The following is a 15514-nucleotide window of genomic DNA, read 5'->3' on the forward strand; positions in this document are numbered from 1 at the left end:
TCGCTGGCAATGGGAGTGCTCGAATGAACGACTGGCGTCGCGTAGTAGTGACTGCAGGCTGGGACTGTACCCGGGTAGGGTGCTGCTCTCCTAGCGGCCAGCAACAGCAGGGCCATGCTTCGGAGGGCGCTGCGGCTCCGCCTGGGCCCGTGCCTCTCCGGACGGGGGCTAGGCACATACAGAAGAGGCTCTACTCTGGGTAAAGTTGAGGGCAGCGGAGGGTATCGTGGTTCTGGGGTGTCCCCAGTCTCCAGCCTTGTGACCTTCAGGACTCAGAATCCAAGCTCACGCTGGGAAGACAGTGGGTCCCTCGGAGTAGGGGGTAACCTTGCCTGCCGGAGCTTGTAGAGCCTGGACAGGGGTATGGATCCCAGAGTTGCCTTTCTCAGGTGACATATCCCAGATGATTCTATGCCTGAGTTTGCCACCAAAATTGCAGCCGGGCTGATTCTTTGGTTGCACAGAAATTAATGAAGTCGTGCTTGCACGCAGGATGCTGTTTTGTGGCCGTGAGGAGGAAAGAAGAGAGAGGATTCGATACACGTCCTGGAGGTGTCTGAGGTGTAGCTGGAGAGGGAAGGCTTCGTAGACCAGTTGAAAACTGAAGAGAAGCCAACTAGGACGATGTCCTGCACTGCCAGTAGGTAGTGTTGGTAGCCATACATGGAACGGCTGGGAACTGAGATCAGCCTTGAAAGATGGTGTTTACTGGCTCAAGGAAAGTGTGAACTCCAGGTTCTGGAGAACTGAGCAAAGGTTAGAGAAGTATCGTTTTCGTGCAAGGAATTAGCAAAGGCCATCCGGATAGAGAGTTGAGTAGTAGTATGAAATTATGGGTAAGGTTAAGTCCAGATCAAAGAAAGACTCGAATGCTGAGAAGAGTTTGAACTTGGGACTGGAGACAGTGACAGGAGACTTGGAGATTTATGAGCTTGGTGTGAAAGACAAAAAGATTCATGTATTCAAGGCATTTATTGAGCACTTAGGATGTGCTAGGCTGGAGATTTGGTGGAGAAGATAGACATAGCGCAGTATGAAGCAATCACAGATGAGTTCAAAGTTGCAAGTGTGCTGCATGTTGCAGAAGAACAGTTCACTGAGCTATGAGATAGCTATGAGATAATAACAGGATTACTTGGCATAGTCTAGGGGAGGTCAGGAAAGGCATTCCTGAGAAAATGATAACCGAGCTGAGATCAAAAGGAACCAAGGATTCTTAACTGGGCAAAGAAGTGGGCGCAGAGTTTCAAAGCAGAGAGAACACCTGTGTAAGTCCTCTGTGGCAGAAATGAAGGGGTGAGGTTGGAGGGTTCTGGGGTGAACAAGAGCTAGATTGGGCAGTGTCTCACAGGCCACGTGAAAGATTTTGAACCTTTGTCCTTAGAGTGATGGAATGCCATGGAAGGTTCTAAGCAAAAGAGTGTTTGATTAGATTAATATTCAGAAGAGGTCATTCTAGCTGTGATAGACTCATTGGAAAAGACCCTGATGCTGGGAAAGATTGAAGGCAGGAGCCGAAGGGGGCAACAGGATTAGATGGTTGGATAGCATCACCGACTCAGTGGATATGAGTTTGAGCATCCTGTGGGAGTTGGTGATGGACAGGGAGGCCTGGCGTGCTTCAGTCCACGGGGTTGCAAAGAGTCGGACATGGCTTAGCTATTGAACAACAACAACAAAGCTGTGATATAGGAAAGAAGTTGGGGGGTAGGACAAGAGGGGAATGAGTGGAAATGGGAGCTCTTAACAGCCTTCGTGGGAAAGACATCATCGTGGTTTGGTCCAGGGCAGTGGTGGTAGAGATGGGGAAAAAAAGGGGGACAGATTGGAGAGAGATTTAAGAGGCAAAGCCATAAGAACTTGATAACAGGCAGGATGTGCGTGTAGATTTGCTGGTGGTGATGAATATCCAGGAGAAGGTGCCACTCAGAGGTCCATGCTTCTGAGGGCCCTGTGGCTCTAGATGTGCCAGGACTTATTCGTCCAGAAGCCCAGGAGAGAAATGTGTAAGTCCCCTGGCCTAGGGAGAGAGTAGAGAGTGTTCACTTTAGGAAGCTGAATCTTGCAGAGCTAGTATAATGCACTCAAAGGAAGTGAGACTTGGGCACAGAGACCATGAGGCAAAGCTGTGGAATGCTGCTGGGTGCCAGCTGACCTTGTGAGGACTAAAAACTCAGTGTCAGTTTAGCCCACCTTTTCCTGTGCCCATCTTCTGACCACGATATACACACACCCCACCCCGCCTCTTGGAAAGGAGATGCATGGCCCTCTCTGATCATAACTGCATCCCACAGACTGGGATGGAAAGGTGTCGGAGATCAAGAAGAAGATCCAGTCCATCTTCCCTGGCGGGGCTTGGAACCCACTGTATGACACCAGCCACCTGCCCCCCGAACGCTCAGATGTGGTGATTGTTGGGGGTGGGGTGCTTGGCCTGTCTGTGGCCTACTGGCTGAAGAGGTTGGAGAAGCAGCAAGGTGCCATTCGGGTGCTGGTGGTGGAGCGGGACCACACGGTGAGGTCTGAGGTGGGGCAGAGTCTGGCAACTCAGAGTCAGGGGCAGGGGAGGAGAAGAAAGGCTGAAATCTCTGAAGGGACAGGACTTTGGCCCTTGTTGTGAAACAGCCCCAGGTTCTTCTCAAACTAGTGACCTTGACAGTAAGGTTTTTGCTTTTGAAAGCAAATTTCACAATTGTTGTGTGTTTTGAGATTGCAGAGGTCTGGCCTGCATTCCAGCTGTAATCAGCGCAAACAGTTATTACAAACCCCTTGCAGGCTTCATTGCTTCTGAGGTTTTTGTGTTTTAATTGTTCCTGTTTACCACTGCTGGCTAGTCACAGGTCTTGCTCCATTGGCCATGTCCTTCTGTTTTCCAGTTAGCAGAACCAAAAGTCAGTCTCCAGCCTTGGACTTCAGGGCCATTACCATTTTGTAACTTTGTATGAGGGTGTCCCGCCCTTTGATGACTGATCCTCTGCTCTGTACCTATCCTAATAAGGATTTTAATGACCGTTGTTCTCACTGCCTTCATTTGGGTTTGTTCACTTCAGCTCCTCTTAGATTATAAAACCTGAGGGTAGGACGCCCCTTCAACTTTGGACATGTGACTCTCACCCTCCACGACAGTATTCTTCTCACACGGGACAGGGCCCGCCTCACCTTCTCTCATCTCCGCAGTATGCCCGGGCCTCCACCGTGCTCTCCGTGGGCGGGATTCGCCAGCAGTTCTCATTGCCTCAGAACGTCCAGCTCTCCCTCTTTTCGGCCGAATTTCTACGGAACATCAATGTGAGATTGGGGGGGGTGGGGGTGGCGACCCCTCCTTTAGCCCAGAGAGGGGGGCAGTCCTGCTGGCAGGGGAGACAGGGCAGCTAGGAGTTGGAAACACCAGTTTTCTTCCCAGTGGCAGTGCCTGGAGGGGGCTTTTCTCTGGGTTAGGGCACTGAGCTGAGGGTTGTGGTAAGAAAGCCAGAAAAGCTCCCTCTCCCTTTTTTTTTTTTTTAAATATTTATGTATTTGGCTGCACTGGGTCTTAGTTGCAGTATGCAGAATCTTTGATCTTTGTTGCATCATGCAGGATCTCTAGTTACAGCTTGTGGGATGTCTAGATGTGGCATGTGGAATCTAGTTCCGTGACCAGGGGTTGAACCTGGACCCGCTGCATTGGGAGCTCAGAGTCTTAGCCTTTGGACACCCGGGAAGTCCCACTGCCTCCCTTCTTGAAGTCAGTTTCCTGGACGAGCTTTTCTTTGCACACAGGAGTACCTGGCAGTGGTCGATGACCCTCCCCTAGACCTCCAGTTCAACCCCTCCGGTTACCTCCTTCTGGCTTCTGAGGAGGGGGCTGCGATCATGGAACGCAACGTGAAAATGCAGAGGTGGGCGCCTGGCGCGGCCTCCGCGCTGCATCTCAGCACCCTCTGACTCACTTAGAGGCCAGGGTGACAGAGCTGATGAGACAGGCCCTGCTCCCTAGGAGCTCAGTCTGTCAGAAGGATGGACATGGGCAGACCTCCAGTGTCCCGTGCTAAGTGCTGTATCCAGACACGGACAGTCGCTGTCACAGTGGTTCCTAAATTCCCAGGCAATGAGAACCCCCCAGGACACATCCCTTCTACCAAGTCCCACGAATCCACAAGTGTTTTCTCTAACAGCCAGAAAGTAGAACTCGTAGGCTTTATGGAGGGCTCGTGTCAAAGGCTGTGGGGTCTCATGACCAGCCAGTCAAGAGCAGGCATCTTCACCAGATGGCTCTATGACTGTGACTAGTGACGTCAAGTCACATCCTAAATGCATCACAGACATTAACGCATTTAGTTGTCAGAACATCCCCATTTCCCACGTGGGGAACCTGAGGCACCCGGAGCTAGTAGGTGGTGGCACCAGGATTCGAACCAGACTGCCTCGTCCGGCTCGTGTGTCCTTTGGGCACCTGTGATGCTGCCTTTGGGCATCAGGGTTGCAGAGGGGACAGTTGTGTTGTGAGCAGGACTGTACTGGAAGGTGGACGGGAAGGGCCCCCTGAGCAGAACAGAGTGACCCTCCCTGTTGTGAAAGCACAGGGAACAGTTGGCGGGGGGCAGGGGGCTTGGTGTGGCCAAAGGGAGTCTAGGCTGTCAGAGTGGAAAGGGAGGGCAGAGGCTGGACTTTTGACCAGGCAGCAAGGAAGAGTGGCATGGGTGAGCTGACTGTGGAGCCAGGCCCCCCTTCTCTCCCTCCTCCCCCGCCCCCCATACACATGCTCACTGAGCACACATGCGCAGACCCACGCATTCCTCCAGGCAGGAAGGAGCCAAAGTCTGTCTGATGTCTCCGGAGCAGCTTCAGAAAAAGTTTCCCTGGATCAACACAGAGGGAGTGGCTTTGGCATCATACGGTGAGCCTTGCTTGGAGAGGGGCTCAGAGGTTGAGGGGCGCCTCAGGGTGAGAGGTCTCCGCGCCCTGCAGCCAAGTCAAGGAGGAACTTGTCCCAGGAGGGACAGCTCCTCCCTCCTGGCCAGCAGGACCTGCCCCGGGCCAGGCCAGCTCTGTCCTTTCATAGGATCCAGCTCTGGTGCAGTCGATCAGTGTGACATTCCCCAGCTTACGAGCCCTGAAGAGGAGTCAAAGGGTGTGGGAAAGACAACAGGAGAGGAAGGTCCTAGGCCCCCTTCACGAGTCTTCTTTCTCCTCACAGGGCTGGAGAACGAGGGTTGGTTTGACCCCTGGTGTCTGCTCCAGGGGCTTCGGCGAAAGTTACAGTCCATGGGGGTCCTTTTCTGCCAAGGAGAGGTGACGCGTGAGTCTGAGGCCCGGTGCCCGTGGCTTATGTCCTCTGGCGGCGGGGAGGCCAGCCCACACCGGGTCTCGCCTGCACACACAGGCTGAGCAAGGGGAGTGGGGGCTTCTCCCCGGGTCTGGTCCTGAGCATCCCACCTCCAGCTCCTAAGCAGATTTTTCCATGACTCGTGAGCTGCTTGAAGTTCCGGCATCATCCTGTCCTGTGTGGCCAAGTTCGTCCCGGCTGCCCTGTCCCTTTTGGCTTCAATGCCTGTGGGACAGCTCCTAGCCTCCAGCTTTCTGTCCTTAGGGAACCAGTAGAAGCTCCATTTCCTTCCTCTTCAAGCCCTCAAGGACTTATCTTCTTCCCTTTTTCTGCAGGTTTCATCTCTTCATCCAGCCACATGGAGACTGCCAGCGGGGAGCAGTTGACTTTGAAAAGGATCCATGAGGTCCATGTAAGTTCTCAGCCTAGGGGCCTCCCTTAGCGAAGTGCATAGTGAGGAAAGTCATGACTGTCCTTGTGTTTATGCATTTTGTTTAAATTGTTTTAATTATAGAGGAAAATTGCTTTACCATATTGTGTTGGTTTCTGCATACAACAACGCGAATCAGTCATAATTCTTTATATCCCTGCTTTCTTGATCCTCCCTCCCCGCTCCCATCCCACTCCTCTGATTGTCACAAAATGCCAAGCTGGGCTGCCTGTGTTACATAGTCCCTTCCCACTCGCTGGCTATTTTACACATGCCTGTCCTTTTGATCGTCTTCTACCCGCTTCCCGTGTGGGTAAACCGAGGCTGGGGTCCGCAGGTGAAGATGGACCACAGCCAGGAGTTCCAGCCTGTGGAGTGTGCCATAGTGGTCAATGCAGCGGGGGCCTGGTCTGGCCAAATAGCAGAGCTGGCTGGTGTTGGGAACGGGCCGCCGGGTACCATGCAGGGCACTAAGCTGCCCGTGGAGCCGAGGAAAAGGTGACTCCTCCAGGGCTCTTCAGGGGGTGGTTACACGAGGGTCGGGGTGGGGGGTCACTGTTCTCGCCACTTCTCACGCTGCTGGTCACGGCAGGTATGTGTACCTGTGGCACTGCCCCCAGGGACCAGGCCTGGAGGCACCGCTCGTCGCAGACCCCAGTGGAGCCTATTTCCGCCGGGAAGGATTAGGCAACAACTACGTGGGCAGCTGTAGCCCCACAGAGGTAAGCTCCGTGCGGTCAGGGTGCTGGCGAAGAGACGGAGAGCGGGTGTCGCTCAGGAGTCAGGCTTCCTTGGAGGGCCCCACGCGGGAACTGATGTCACAGTCCCCTCTGGCTTTGAACTGGGGTCTCTTCCCCCCCAGCCCCTGCCCACCAAGGGGACCAACTAAAGAGGTCGGTGACGTCTGGATCTGCCCTTGTCCTGGACAACGTCAGCCCTGTCCCCACCTCTCCCTACCAGGAGGAGGAACCAGACCCAGGGAACCTGGAAGTGGACTACGACTTCTTCCAGGAGAAGGTGTGGCCCCGTTTGGCCCAGAGGGTACCAGCCTTTGAGACTCTAAAGGTAACTGGACTGAGACAGATGACCCTGGAGCCTCTGGGCCTGCTCCCAGAGCCTGCCACCCACCCCACACAACAGGGGCCTCCACTTCACAATGGCTGAGGACTATTCCGTGGGCCTGCTCGGAGGTGGTAGAGGGTACTGGGACTGAGGTAGGGTGCATGGGCAGCCCTCCCAGGAGCCCCATATCTCGTGCTCCCGCAGGTCCGGAGTGCCTGGGCTGGCTATTATGACTACAACACCTTTGACCAGAACGGCGTGGTGGGCCCCCACCCCCTTGTCGTCAACATGTACTTTGCGACGGGCTTCAGTGGCCACGGGCTCCAGCAGGCCCCCGCCGTGGGGCGGGCTGTGGCCGAGATGGTGCTGGAGGGCCACTTCCAGACCATCAACCTGAGCCCCTTCCTCTTCAGCCGCTTTTACTTTGGAGAGAAGGCCCAGGAACACTGTATCCTCTGAGCTCGGGAGTGCCTCACAGGCCCACCACCCACTGTGTCACCCTGGGCTCTGATCCTGGCCATGCTCATACCTCCTCACAGCTTGGGCCTCCCCAGCACCAAGCCAGGGTCTCCTCCACCCGCCTCTCTTCCAGGGCGCCCTGCCCCATATGGGCCCAGGCCCATGCTAATGGAGAACGATGGGGCGGGACCCCAGGACTGATCACGGCCCAGGTTGATGCCTCCCACCAGTAGCCCAGCAGGACAGAACACCTCAGGGGACCTGAGCATCAGGACCCAGGACTGGCTCCTTCCTGGTACCAAACCAGAGAGACTGCCTCTGCCTCTCTCAGCAGAGCCCAGACCAGAAGCAACCTGGGGCAGCTTGGCCTAGGTCTGTTGACTTTTCTGTTTATCCTCCGTATTGATCAATAAATGTGATTAACTCTTTCCTTTTAGCAGTCCTCTGTCCCTTCGTCTTTTCACCTAATGGCAGTCGTTTTTGAAACAGCACCCTAGTCGGTGGCCCTCCCAGATCATCCGTTGGGAGAGGGAGGGAGGAGAGGGCAGTTGTGCTGCCGGGGGCCGGGGGTGGGGGGGTGGCCAGTGGAACCCCTGAGTAGAGGGTAGGTAAGCGCCAGGACTTATCAAGTGAGCAGAAGAGGAAGAGGCACCTGAACGCGGAATGAACGCAACAAACTCTCGCTGAAACACAGGAAGGAAGTTGCCAGGGGCAGGGGGCAGGGATGGGGCAAGCTGAACCCAGTATCTGTGTTAACCCTATGAGGCTGCCTCCTTCAGTGTCCAGTATCCACTCACCCTTCCTTCTGTACAGACACCCCCACCTACGGTCGGAGGAAAAAGGCCTTCATCTGGCTCCTCCTCCAGCAGCTACTTCCTCCAGGACCGCAAATGCTGCACTTGTTAGGAAGGCAGGAATGAAACCTCTGTGGCTCAGATGGTAAAGAATCCACCTGCAATGCAGGAGACATAAGAGATGGGTTTGATCCTTGGGTTGGGAAGATCCACTGGAGGAAATGGCACCTGGGAAATCCCATGGACAGTACCCTGGCGGGCTACAGTCTATTTCAATTCAGTACAGTCGCTTAGTCACGTCCGACTCCCTGCGACCCCATGGACTAGCACGCCAGGCCTCCCTGTCCATTGCCAACTCCCAGAGTTCACTCAAACTCATGTCCATCGAGTTGGTGATGCCATCCAACCATCTCATCCTCTGTCATCCCCTTCTCCTCCTGCCTTCAATCTTTCCCAGCATCAGGGTCTTTTCCAATGAGTCAGTTCTTCCCATCAGGTGGCCAAAGTATTGGAGCTTCAGCATCAGTCCTTCCAATGAATATTCAGGGCTGATCTCCTTTAGAATGGACTGGTTGGATCTCCTCGCAGTCCAAGGGACCCTCAAGAGTCTTCTCTAACACCACAGTTCAAAAGCATCAATTGTTTGGCACTCAGTTTTCTTTATAGTCCAACTTTCACATCCATACATGACTACTGGAAAAACCATAGCTTTGACTAGATGGACCTTTGTTGGCAAAGTAATGTCTCTGCTTTTTAATATGCTGTCTAGGTTGGTCATAACTTTTCTTCCAAGGAGCAAGCGTCTTTTAATTTCATGGCTTCAGTCACCATTTGCAGTGATTTTGGAGCCCAGAAAAATAAAGTCTGCCACTGTTTCCACTGTTTTCCCATCTATTTGCCATGAAGTGATGGGACTGGATGCCATGATCTTAGTTTTCTGCATGTTGAGCCTCAAGCCAACTTTTTCACTCTCCTCTTTCATCAAGAGGCTCTTTGGTTCCTCTTTGCTTTCTTCCATAAGGGTGGTGTCATCTGCATGTCTGAGGTTATTGATATTTTTCCCGGCAATCTTGATTCCAGCTTGTGCTTCCTCCAGGCCAGTGTTTCTCATGATGTACTCTGCATATAAGTTAAATAAACAGGGTGACAATATACAGCCTTGACATACTCCTTTCCCTATTTGGAACCAGTCTGTTGTTCCATGTCCAGTTCTAACTGTTACTTCCTGTCCTGCATACAGATTTCTCAAGAGGCAGGTCAGGTGGTCTGGTATTCCCATCTCTTTAAGAATTTTCCAGAGTTTGTTGTGGTCCATGGGGTCGCAAAGAGTCAGACATGACTGAGCAGCTGACCAACAATAACCGTCTGCACTCCTGTGGGGCTTTATTTAGGCTGCTGCTGCTAAGTCACTTCAGTCGTGTCCGACTCTGTGCGACCCCATAGACGGCAGCCCACCAGGCTCCCCAGTCCCTGGGATTCTCCAGGCAAGAACGCTGGAGTGGGTTGCCATTTCCTTCTGCAATGCGTGAAAGTGAAAAGTGAAAGTGAAGTCACTCAGTCATGTCCCACTCTTCGCGACCCATGGACTGCAGTCTACCAGGCTCCTCCATCCATGGGATTTTCCAGGCAAGAGTACTGGAATGGGGTGCCATCGCCTTCTCTGTTATTTAGGCTACAGGACTGCAATTAGCCTGGTGTCTGTCTTCCCTTTGTGAGGGACACAGTCCCCTAGCTTTCACCTCTGCCCCAATACCAAGTGTGACTAGCCTATCCTTGGCTCTCAGTGTGTTTGCCTGAGCTCCTCTCTCTGCTCCTGCTGGAGGCAGATCCATCCCTGGCCCCAGGGACTTTTCAGTCTAACAGAGACTAGCTGCTTGAACACAAGGTTCAAATAACAAGGTACTAGGATGTATTGGAGGTAAGGGGGTGGAAAGGGCAGGTTAAGACAACCTGCACAAGCTGCAAAAATGACCCTTGCCAGAAGTGGTGGTGTTTGAAGAGTGGAGATGGGAAAGGGGAGGACACCCTGGGAGAAGGGGACCCATGGGTGGCAGGGAAAGCAGAGGTAAACACTCCATGCAGAGTAAAAGGAACCCTTCCTGCACACCTGGGCACTGGGGGAGCTGGCTGATGGGCTTAATCTCATCTCTCATCTACTCCCCACAACACTGGGAACCAGATACCATAATCTCCATGAGGAAAGTGAACCTAGACAGGCCCAGCACGTTCCCAAGGTCTCACCTCCAGCAGGTGATGAGCCCTGGATGTGAACCCCAGCATCTCACACCAGAGCCCCTCTGGACCACCTTACAGCACACTGCCTCCCAGGATTCCTACTAAGTCCTTTTGGCTGGCTGCTGAGAAAAGTAGAAAGTCAGATTGAAAGAGAGGTCATGCATCTTCTTCCTTGTTGCTCAGTCAGACTCGTTGCGACCCCATGGACTGCAGACCCTAGGCTTCCCTGTCCTTCAGTCTCCCAGAATCTGCTCAAACTCATTTCCATTGAGTCAGTGATGCTATCTAACTCTCTCATCCTCTGTCATCCCCTTCTCCTCCTGCCTTCAATCTTTCCCAGCATCAGGGTCAGTTCTTCGCATCAGGTGGCCAAAGTATTGGAGCTTTAGCTTCAGCATCAGTCCTTCCAACTAATATTCAGGACTGATGTCCTTTAAGATTGACTGCTTTGATCTCCTTGCAGTCCAAGGGACTCTCAAGAGTCTCCTCCACCTTGGCCCTATTCAACCACCTCCACCCTCCAGCATTTCAGGTGCACAGCAGTAGGAGGGTTTCCCACACGGACATGCCAAGGAACACTGCTCAGGAAGATACTGACATTCCCTCCAGAGGGAAACAAGCTCAGAAAATGTCACTCCCTATATCCCCCGCTGCTGCTTCACACGTCCATCAACATCCCAAAGAGATGTCCCTTCACTGTTTAACCCAGCACTCGCCACCGCCACCGTTTGCCCATCTCACTAGACCTGGCTTTAGTGCCTGCAGGGCAGTGCCCGGCAGTGTACTTGGGCTTGAACGTGAACTTCAGGGGAGCATGGCAGGCCCGGTCGCCCTGGGGGGTTGCCTGCCTCTCCGCTGTTACCACCGACCCGACTGTGCCTGGCCTTTGGAAAAGTCTGGCATCATTTTCCTCACTTGCCTGAAAAGAAAAAAGAAGGTATAAACGCTTCCCTGGCCGGGTGTTGGGGCTTCCCTGATAGTTCAGTTGGTAAAGAATCCGCCTGCAATGCAAGAGACCCCGGTTCGATTTCTGGGTCGGAAACCCCGGTTCCATTCCTGGGTCGGGAAGATCCGCTGGAAAAGTGATAGGCTACCCACTCCAGTATTCTTGGGCTTCCCTTGTGGCTCAGCTGGTAGGGTGTTGAGAGGACTCAAATGAGTGAATCAAAGGTACTTTCCTTGTTTGACAGAGAACAGCCCCGAGCCTGCAAGTTCCGCTGCTGGTTTCGGGGAACTCGGGAGGAAAGACCTCGCTAAGCTCACGCCGGCTCAGTTGCTGCGCGGATGCCCGCGATCCTCCCCGTGGGCCCGAGGACGCGGACGCGGAGGACTTGGCCGCCGGCTGGCAGGGCGTCCCTTCAGGCCCGGCTCCGCGCGCGGGAGCGGCGGGCGGAGGAGGGGCCGCGGGGCCTGGCGCCTCCGCGCTTCCGGGGCAGCGGGCAGCCGAAGGCACTTCCCCCGGACGGGCGGACGGCCTCGGGCCGGAGCCCGCGCCCCGCACTGGTCGCACCAAGGCGGCGCCCGGCGCACCCAGGAGCAGGTGAGCGCTCGGAGCCCCGCGGGCCGCGATGGGCGGGGAGAGCAGGGGGCGGGGCCGGCAGGACCCCCGCGGGCAGTGGAGACCCTCCTTAGGCCCGCGTCCGACCCAGTTAGCGGCCGATCCCCGGTCCCCGCTCCCGGACTTGCCCGTCCCCTCCCTGGGGCACCTCTGCCGGATTCGCTATCATTCCCTCTCCGCCCCTTCACCTGGCTGCCCGTAGCACTCACACGGCGGAAACGGGGTGAAAACGCCCTTGGAGAGCGCTGTCACCTTCTCTGTCGCCAAGAAGCTCGTGCAGAGAGTCCTTGACCCTGCGCAGCCTGGCTCGGTCAGGTGGCTTCCGTCTTGAACCTAGATTCTTTTCCCTCCAGTCTCCCCGCCTCTTTCTCTGCTCGCAGCCTCTCCTCTGATGGCCTTTGTGACAATGTTTCAGCAAGAGCAGGGCTTTACTTAAGGGTAAGGGTTTATGAGGGGGGATCCCTTCCACAGTCATTTCGTGAACCTAGGCCATGGGCTGCGCATCGTGTGACAGTACTCAGCGAGCAGAGTCAGCCCCCTGTCCTCCACCTGGAGACACTAGGAAACACCCACACCCAGCCAAGTGCAGCTAAGAGACTGGAGGATTGGGTACACACTCATTGAGCTGACCCAGGGGCTACGGAGAGTCAGAAATGACCCACTATCAGAGGAAGTCACGGTCTAGTTAGTTTTAAAACCTTTTATAAAAATTGAAGTACAACCTACACAGAGAAAAGTGCCTGGATCTTAAGTGTACAGCGTACCTAGCGTCACTGCAGGATAAATGAAACATCACTCACACTCCAGATGCCCTTTTGGGGGAGATGTCTTCCAATCACTTTCACCTAAAGGTGACTGCTACCCTGGCTTTAACATCATAAATAATTTTATTTGGTTTTGAACTTTGGAAACTTAGGGTCATACTTCTGTACTTTTGTGTGTGATGCTTTGTGCTCAATATGTTGATTAACTCTTGTTGCATTTAGTGGTGGGGCTTCCCTGGTAGCTTAGCAGTGAAGAATCTGCCTGCAATGCAGGAAATGCGGGTTCAATCCCTGGGTCGGGAAGATCCCCTGGAGGAGGGCATGGCAACCCACTCCAGTATTCTTGGCTGGGAAATGCCATGGACAGAGGAGACTGGCAGGCTACAGTCCATGGGGTCGCAAAGAGTCGGATATGACGGAAGCAACTTAGTACACATGCATGCATTTATTGGTAGTTCATTTATTTTCATTGATGTGTAATTTTGAGCTGTATGGATAGACCCCAGTTTATTTCTACATTCTACTGGATACATAGATTGATGGATACGGACTGTTTCCAGCGTGGGGTTGTTGTAAATAGTGCTGCTGAGGCGTTCTTATTGTTGTCTTTTGGTGAGCATGTGTAAGTGCTTCTGCTGAGTATATTCCTAGAAGTGGAATATAGCGCCAGTTTTTCAAAGTCCCTCTACCAGTTTACACTCCTACAGGCAGTGTATGAGTTCCTGTTTCTACACGTGCTTACCAGTTCTTGATACTGTCTGTCTTCTTCATTGTAGCCATCCTGCTGAGTGAGGGGGAAATCGGGTTGCACTGAGGTTTAATTTGCATTTTTTCTGATGACTAATAAGTTGTGCATCTTTTCATGTCTGCTGGGCATTTGGATATCCTTTTGTGAAGCGTCTGTTCGATTGTGCCGCCTGTTTTTCCAATACGTTATTTCTTTTTTCCTTACCAGTTTGTAAGAGTTCCTAAATATTATGGATATGAAACATATTGGATATGTGATATTTTCTGTCTCAGGAGATTGCTTTTTCACTCTCTTGATGATGTCTTTTGAAGAAAGAAGTTCTTCAATTTAACATTGTCCAGTTTATCATTTTTTCCCTTATGGTTCTATTATTTATGTCCAGTTTTTTTCTTTTTTAATTGTTACCTATTGGGGACACAGGGAGTGTGCGAAATGGGTGAAGGTGGTCAAAAGGTATAAACTTCCAGTTATAAAATAAAGAAGTTCTGGGATGTAGTGAACAGCATGGTGACTACAGTTAATAATACTGTATTTGAAAGTTTTAAGGCAGTAGTACTTGAAAGTTTTGAGGACAAGAAAAAAATTGTAAGTATATAGTAATAGATGCTAACTAGACTTATTGTGATGATCATTTCTAAATATCTAAATAAATTGAATCATTATGTTGTTCACCTAAACTAGTACAATGTTAGATGTCAATTATATCTCAGTTTTTAAAAATCAGGAAAATAATCATAGGAAGGTAATCGCCTATATTTTCTTCTAAAAGCTTTGTTGGGATTCTCATGTATACCTACTATCGATTTGAAATTACTTTTTTAGTATGTTGGAGTATGTGGGTCAAGATTCATTTGGTTCTACAAGGCGGTCTAAATTGGCCCAGACCACCTTTCCCGCTGTAGTGCAATGTCAGCTTTGTTATAAACCAAGAGCATATATAGACGTGGGTCTGTTTTTCAACACCCTATTCTTCCATTTGTCTGTCCTTGTATATGAATATTATTGTGCCTTAATTACTGTTGTTTTATACTGTCTTTATTATACTGGTAGTGGAAGTCCTCTCAAAGTTCCTCTTTAAAAATTTTAGGTTTTATTTTTATATCTGACCTCCCCACCCCCAAGCCTTTTTCAAAAATATATAAAAAGCAATCATTTTGAAAGCTCAAAAGGAAACTAATGTATAAAAGCATAATTTATAAACCGAATCCATCATTAAATTCATTGCTACCACAGTCTATATTACATTCAATGCCTGCATATTTACATGAGACCTATGGCAAAACACATAAAAAGTAAATTCACATCATTTTAGTTTAAAAGGACCTTTAGGATATAGTTTTAAAACAAAGGGAGTTTTTTAAAACTTAGGAACTGTATTCCAAAGACCAGTTTGCTACATTTGACAAAATATAGCAACACATTAAAATACTTCCCATTCATGTTTGGTCAGTAAGATATATTCCTACGTGACTGAAATACAGCTAAGGTTTTAGATTTTAACAACCAGAGTCACAATGCTTTTGATTTATAATTTAGGGAGTTCCCTGGTACATTGACTAGTGGTTAGGATTCATCACTGTTAACTGCTATGATCCAGATTCCATCCCTGGTCTGGGAACTGAGATCTCACAGGCTGTACAGTCAAAATATAAAAAAATAAAATAGCGGCCGCTTCTATACACACATGCACACACACACACACACGAAAAATTTGACTTGCTATTTATTTATTTTTGGCTATGCTGGGTCTTCTTTGCTGTGCGGGCTTTCTCTAGTTGTGACAAGCAAGGGCTCCTCTCTAGTTGCAGTGCGTGGGCTTCTCACTGCAGTAGCTTCTCCCCTTATGGAGTATGGAGGTGCTTGGGCTTCAGTAGTTGTGGCCTGTGGGCTTGGTAGTTGTAGCTCCGGGGCTCTAGGGCACAGGCTCAGTAGTTGTGGCGAACAGGCTTAGTTGCTTCTTAGCTTGTGGGATCTTCCCAGACCAGGGACTGGACCCGAGTCTCCTGCATTGGCAGGCAGATTCTTTACCACTGAGCCACCAGGGAAGCCCTTGACATGTTTGGTGGTGGTTTAGTCACTAAGTCATGTGCAACTCTTGCGATCCCATGGACTGTCGCCTGCCAATCTCCTCTGTCCATGGGATTTTCCAGGCAAGAATA

At 51.5% G+C, this 15514-nt stretch overlaps 2 protein-coding genes and 1 long non-coding RNA gene across 14 annotated transcripts in view; 2 read left to right on the forward strand and 1 right to left on the reverse strand.

The window, feature by feature from the left end:
• Positions 1-7684, forward strand: FOXRED1 (FAD dependent oxidoreductase domain containing 1). Of its 5 annotated transcripts, none has more exons than XM_019955018.2 (11): positions 1-199; positions 2295-2515; positions 3178-3288; positions 3760-3878; positions 4782-4876; positions 5177-5278; positions 5641-5717; positions 6073-6233; positions 6328-6457; positions 6696-6800; positions 7002-7684. In XM_019955018.2, the coding sequence occupies exons 1-11, from the start codon at positions 115-117 to the stop codon at positions 7254-7256; spliced, it is 1461 nt and encodes a 486-aa protein (XP_019810577.2). In that variant the 5' UTR covers positions 1-114; the 3' UTR covers positions 7257-7684. The 5 variants fall into 5 exon arrangements, with proteins under 5 accessions (XP_019810577.2, XP_070638823.1, XP_070638825.1 ...); XM_070782721.1 differs by lacking the exon at positions 1-199 and adding an exon at positions 371-640; XM_070782722.1 differs by lacking the exon at positions 2295-2515 and having other exon boundaries at positions 43-199.
• Positions 4163-12393, reverse strand: LOC139180659 (uncharacterized). 3 transcript variants are annotated; one of them, XR_011564908.1, is made up of 3 exons: positions 12053-12393; positions 10292-11204; positions 4163-9169 (listed from the first exon to the last, which is right to left on the reverse strand). It is a non-coding gene; the product is annotated as an uncharacterized lncRNA (long non-coding RNA). The 3 variants fall into 3 exon arrangements; XR_011564909.1 differs by lacking the exon at positions 12053-12393 and having other exon boundaries at positions 10292-10404; positions 11032-11417; XR_011564907.1 differs by lacking the exon at positions 12053-12393 and having other exon boundaries at positions 10292-11417.
• The window catches only part of TIRAP (TIR domain containing adaptor protein), an 18303-nt gene continuing 14358 nt past the window's right edge, over positions 11570-15514 (forward strand). For 2 of the 6 annotated variants that reach the window (XM_070782728.1, XM_070782727.1), the window contains exon 1: positions 11570-11825. In XM_070782728.1, the coding sequence (XP_070638829.1) occupies positions 11570-11825 (256 nt within the window). The remainder of the gene's footprint in view (positions 11826-15514) is intronic. The other 4 variants (XM_070782730.1, XM_070782731.1, XM_070782729.1 and 1 more) reach the window with 3 other exon arrangements.

This window comes from Bos indicus, chromosome 29 (assembly GCF_029378745.1).
Source record: "Bos indicus isolate NIAB-ARS_2022 breed Sahiwal x Tharparkar chromosome 29, NIAB-ARS_B.indTharparkar_mat_pri_1.0, whole genome shotgun sequence".
NCBI lineage: Eukaryota > Metazoa > Chordata > Mammalia > Artiodactyla > Bovidae > Bos > Bos indicus.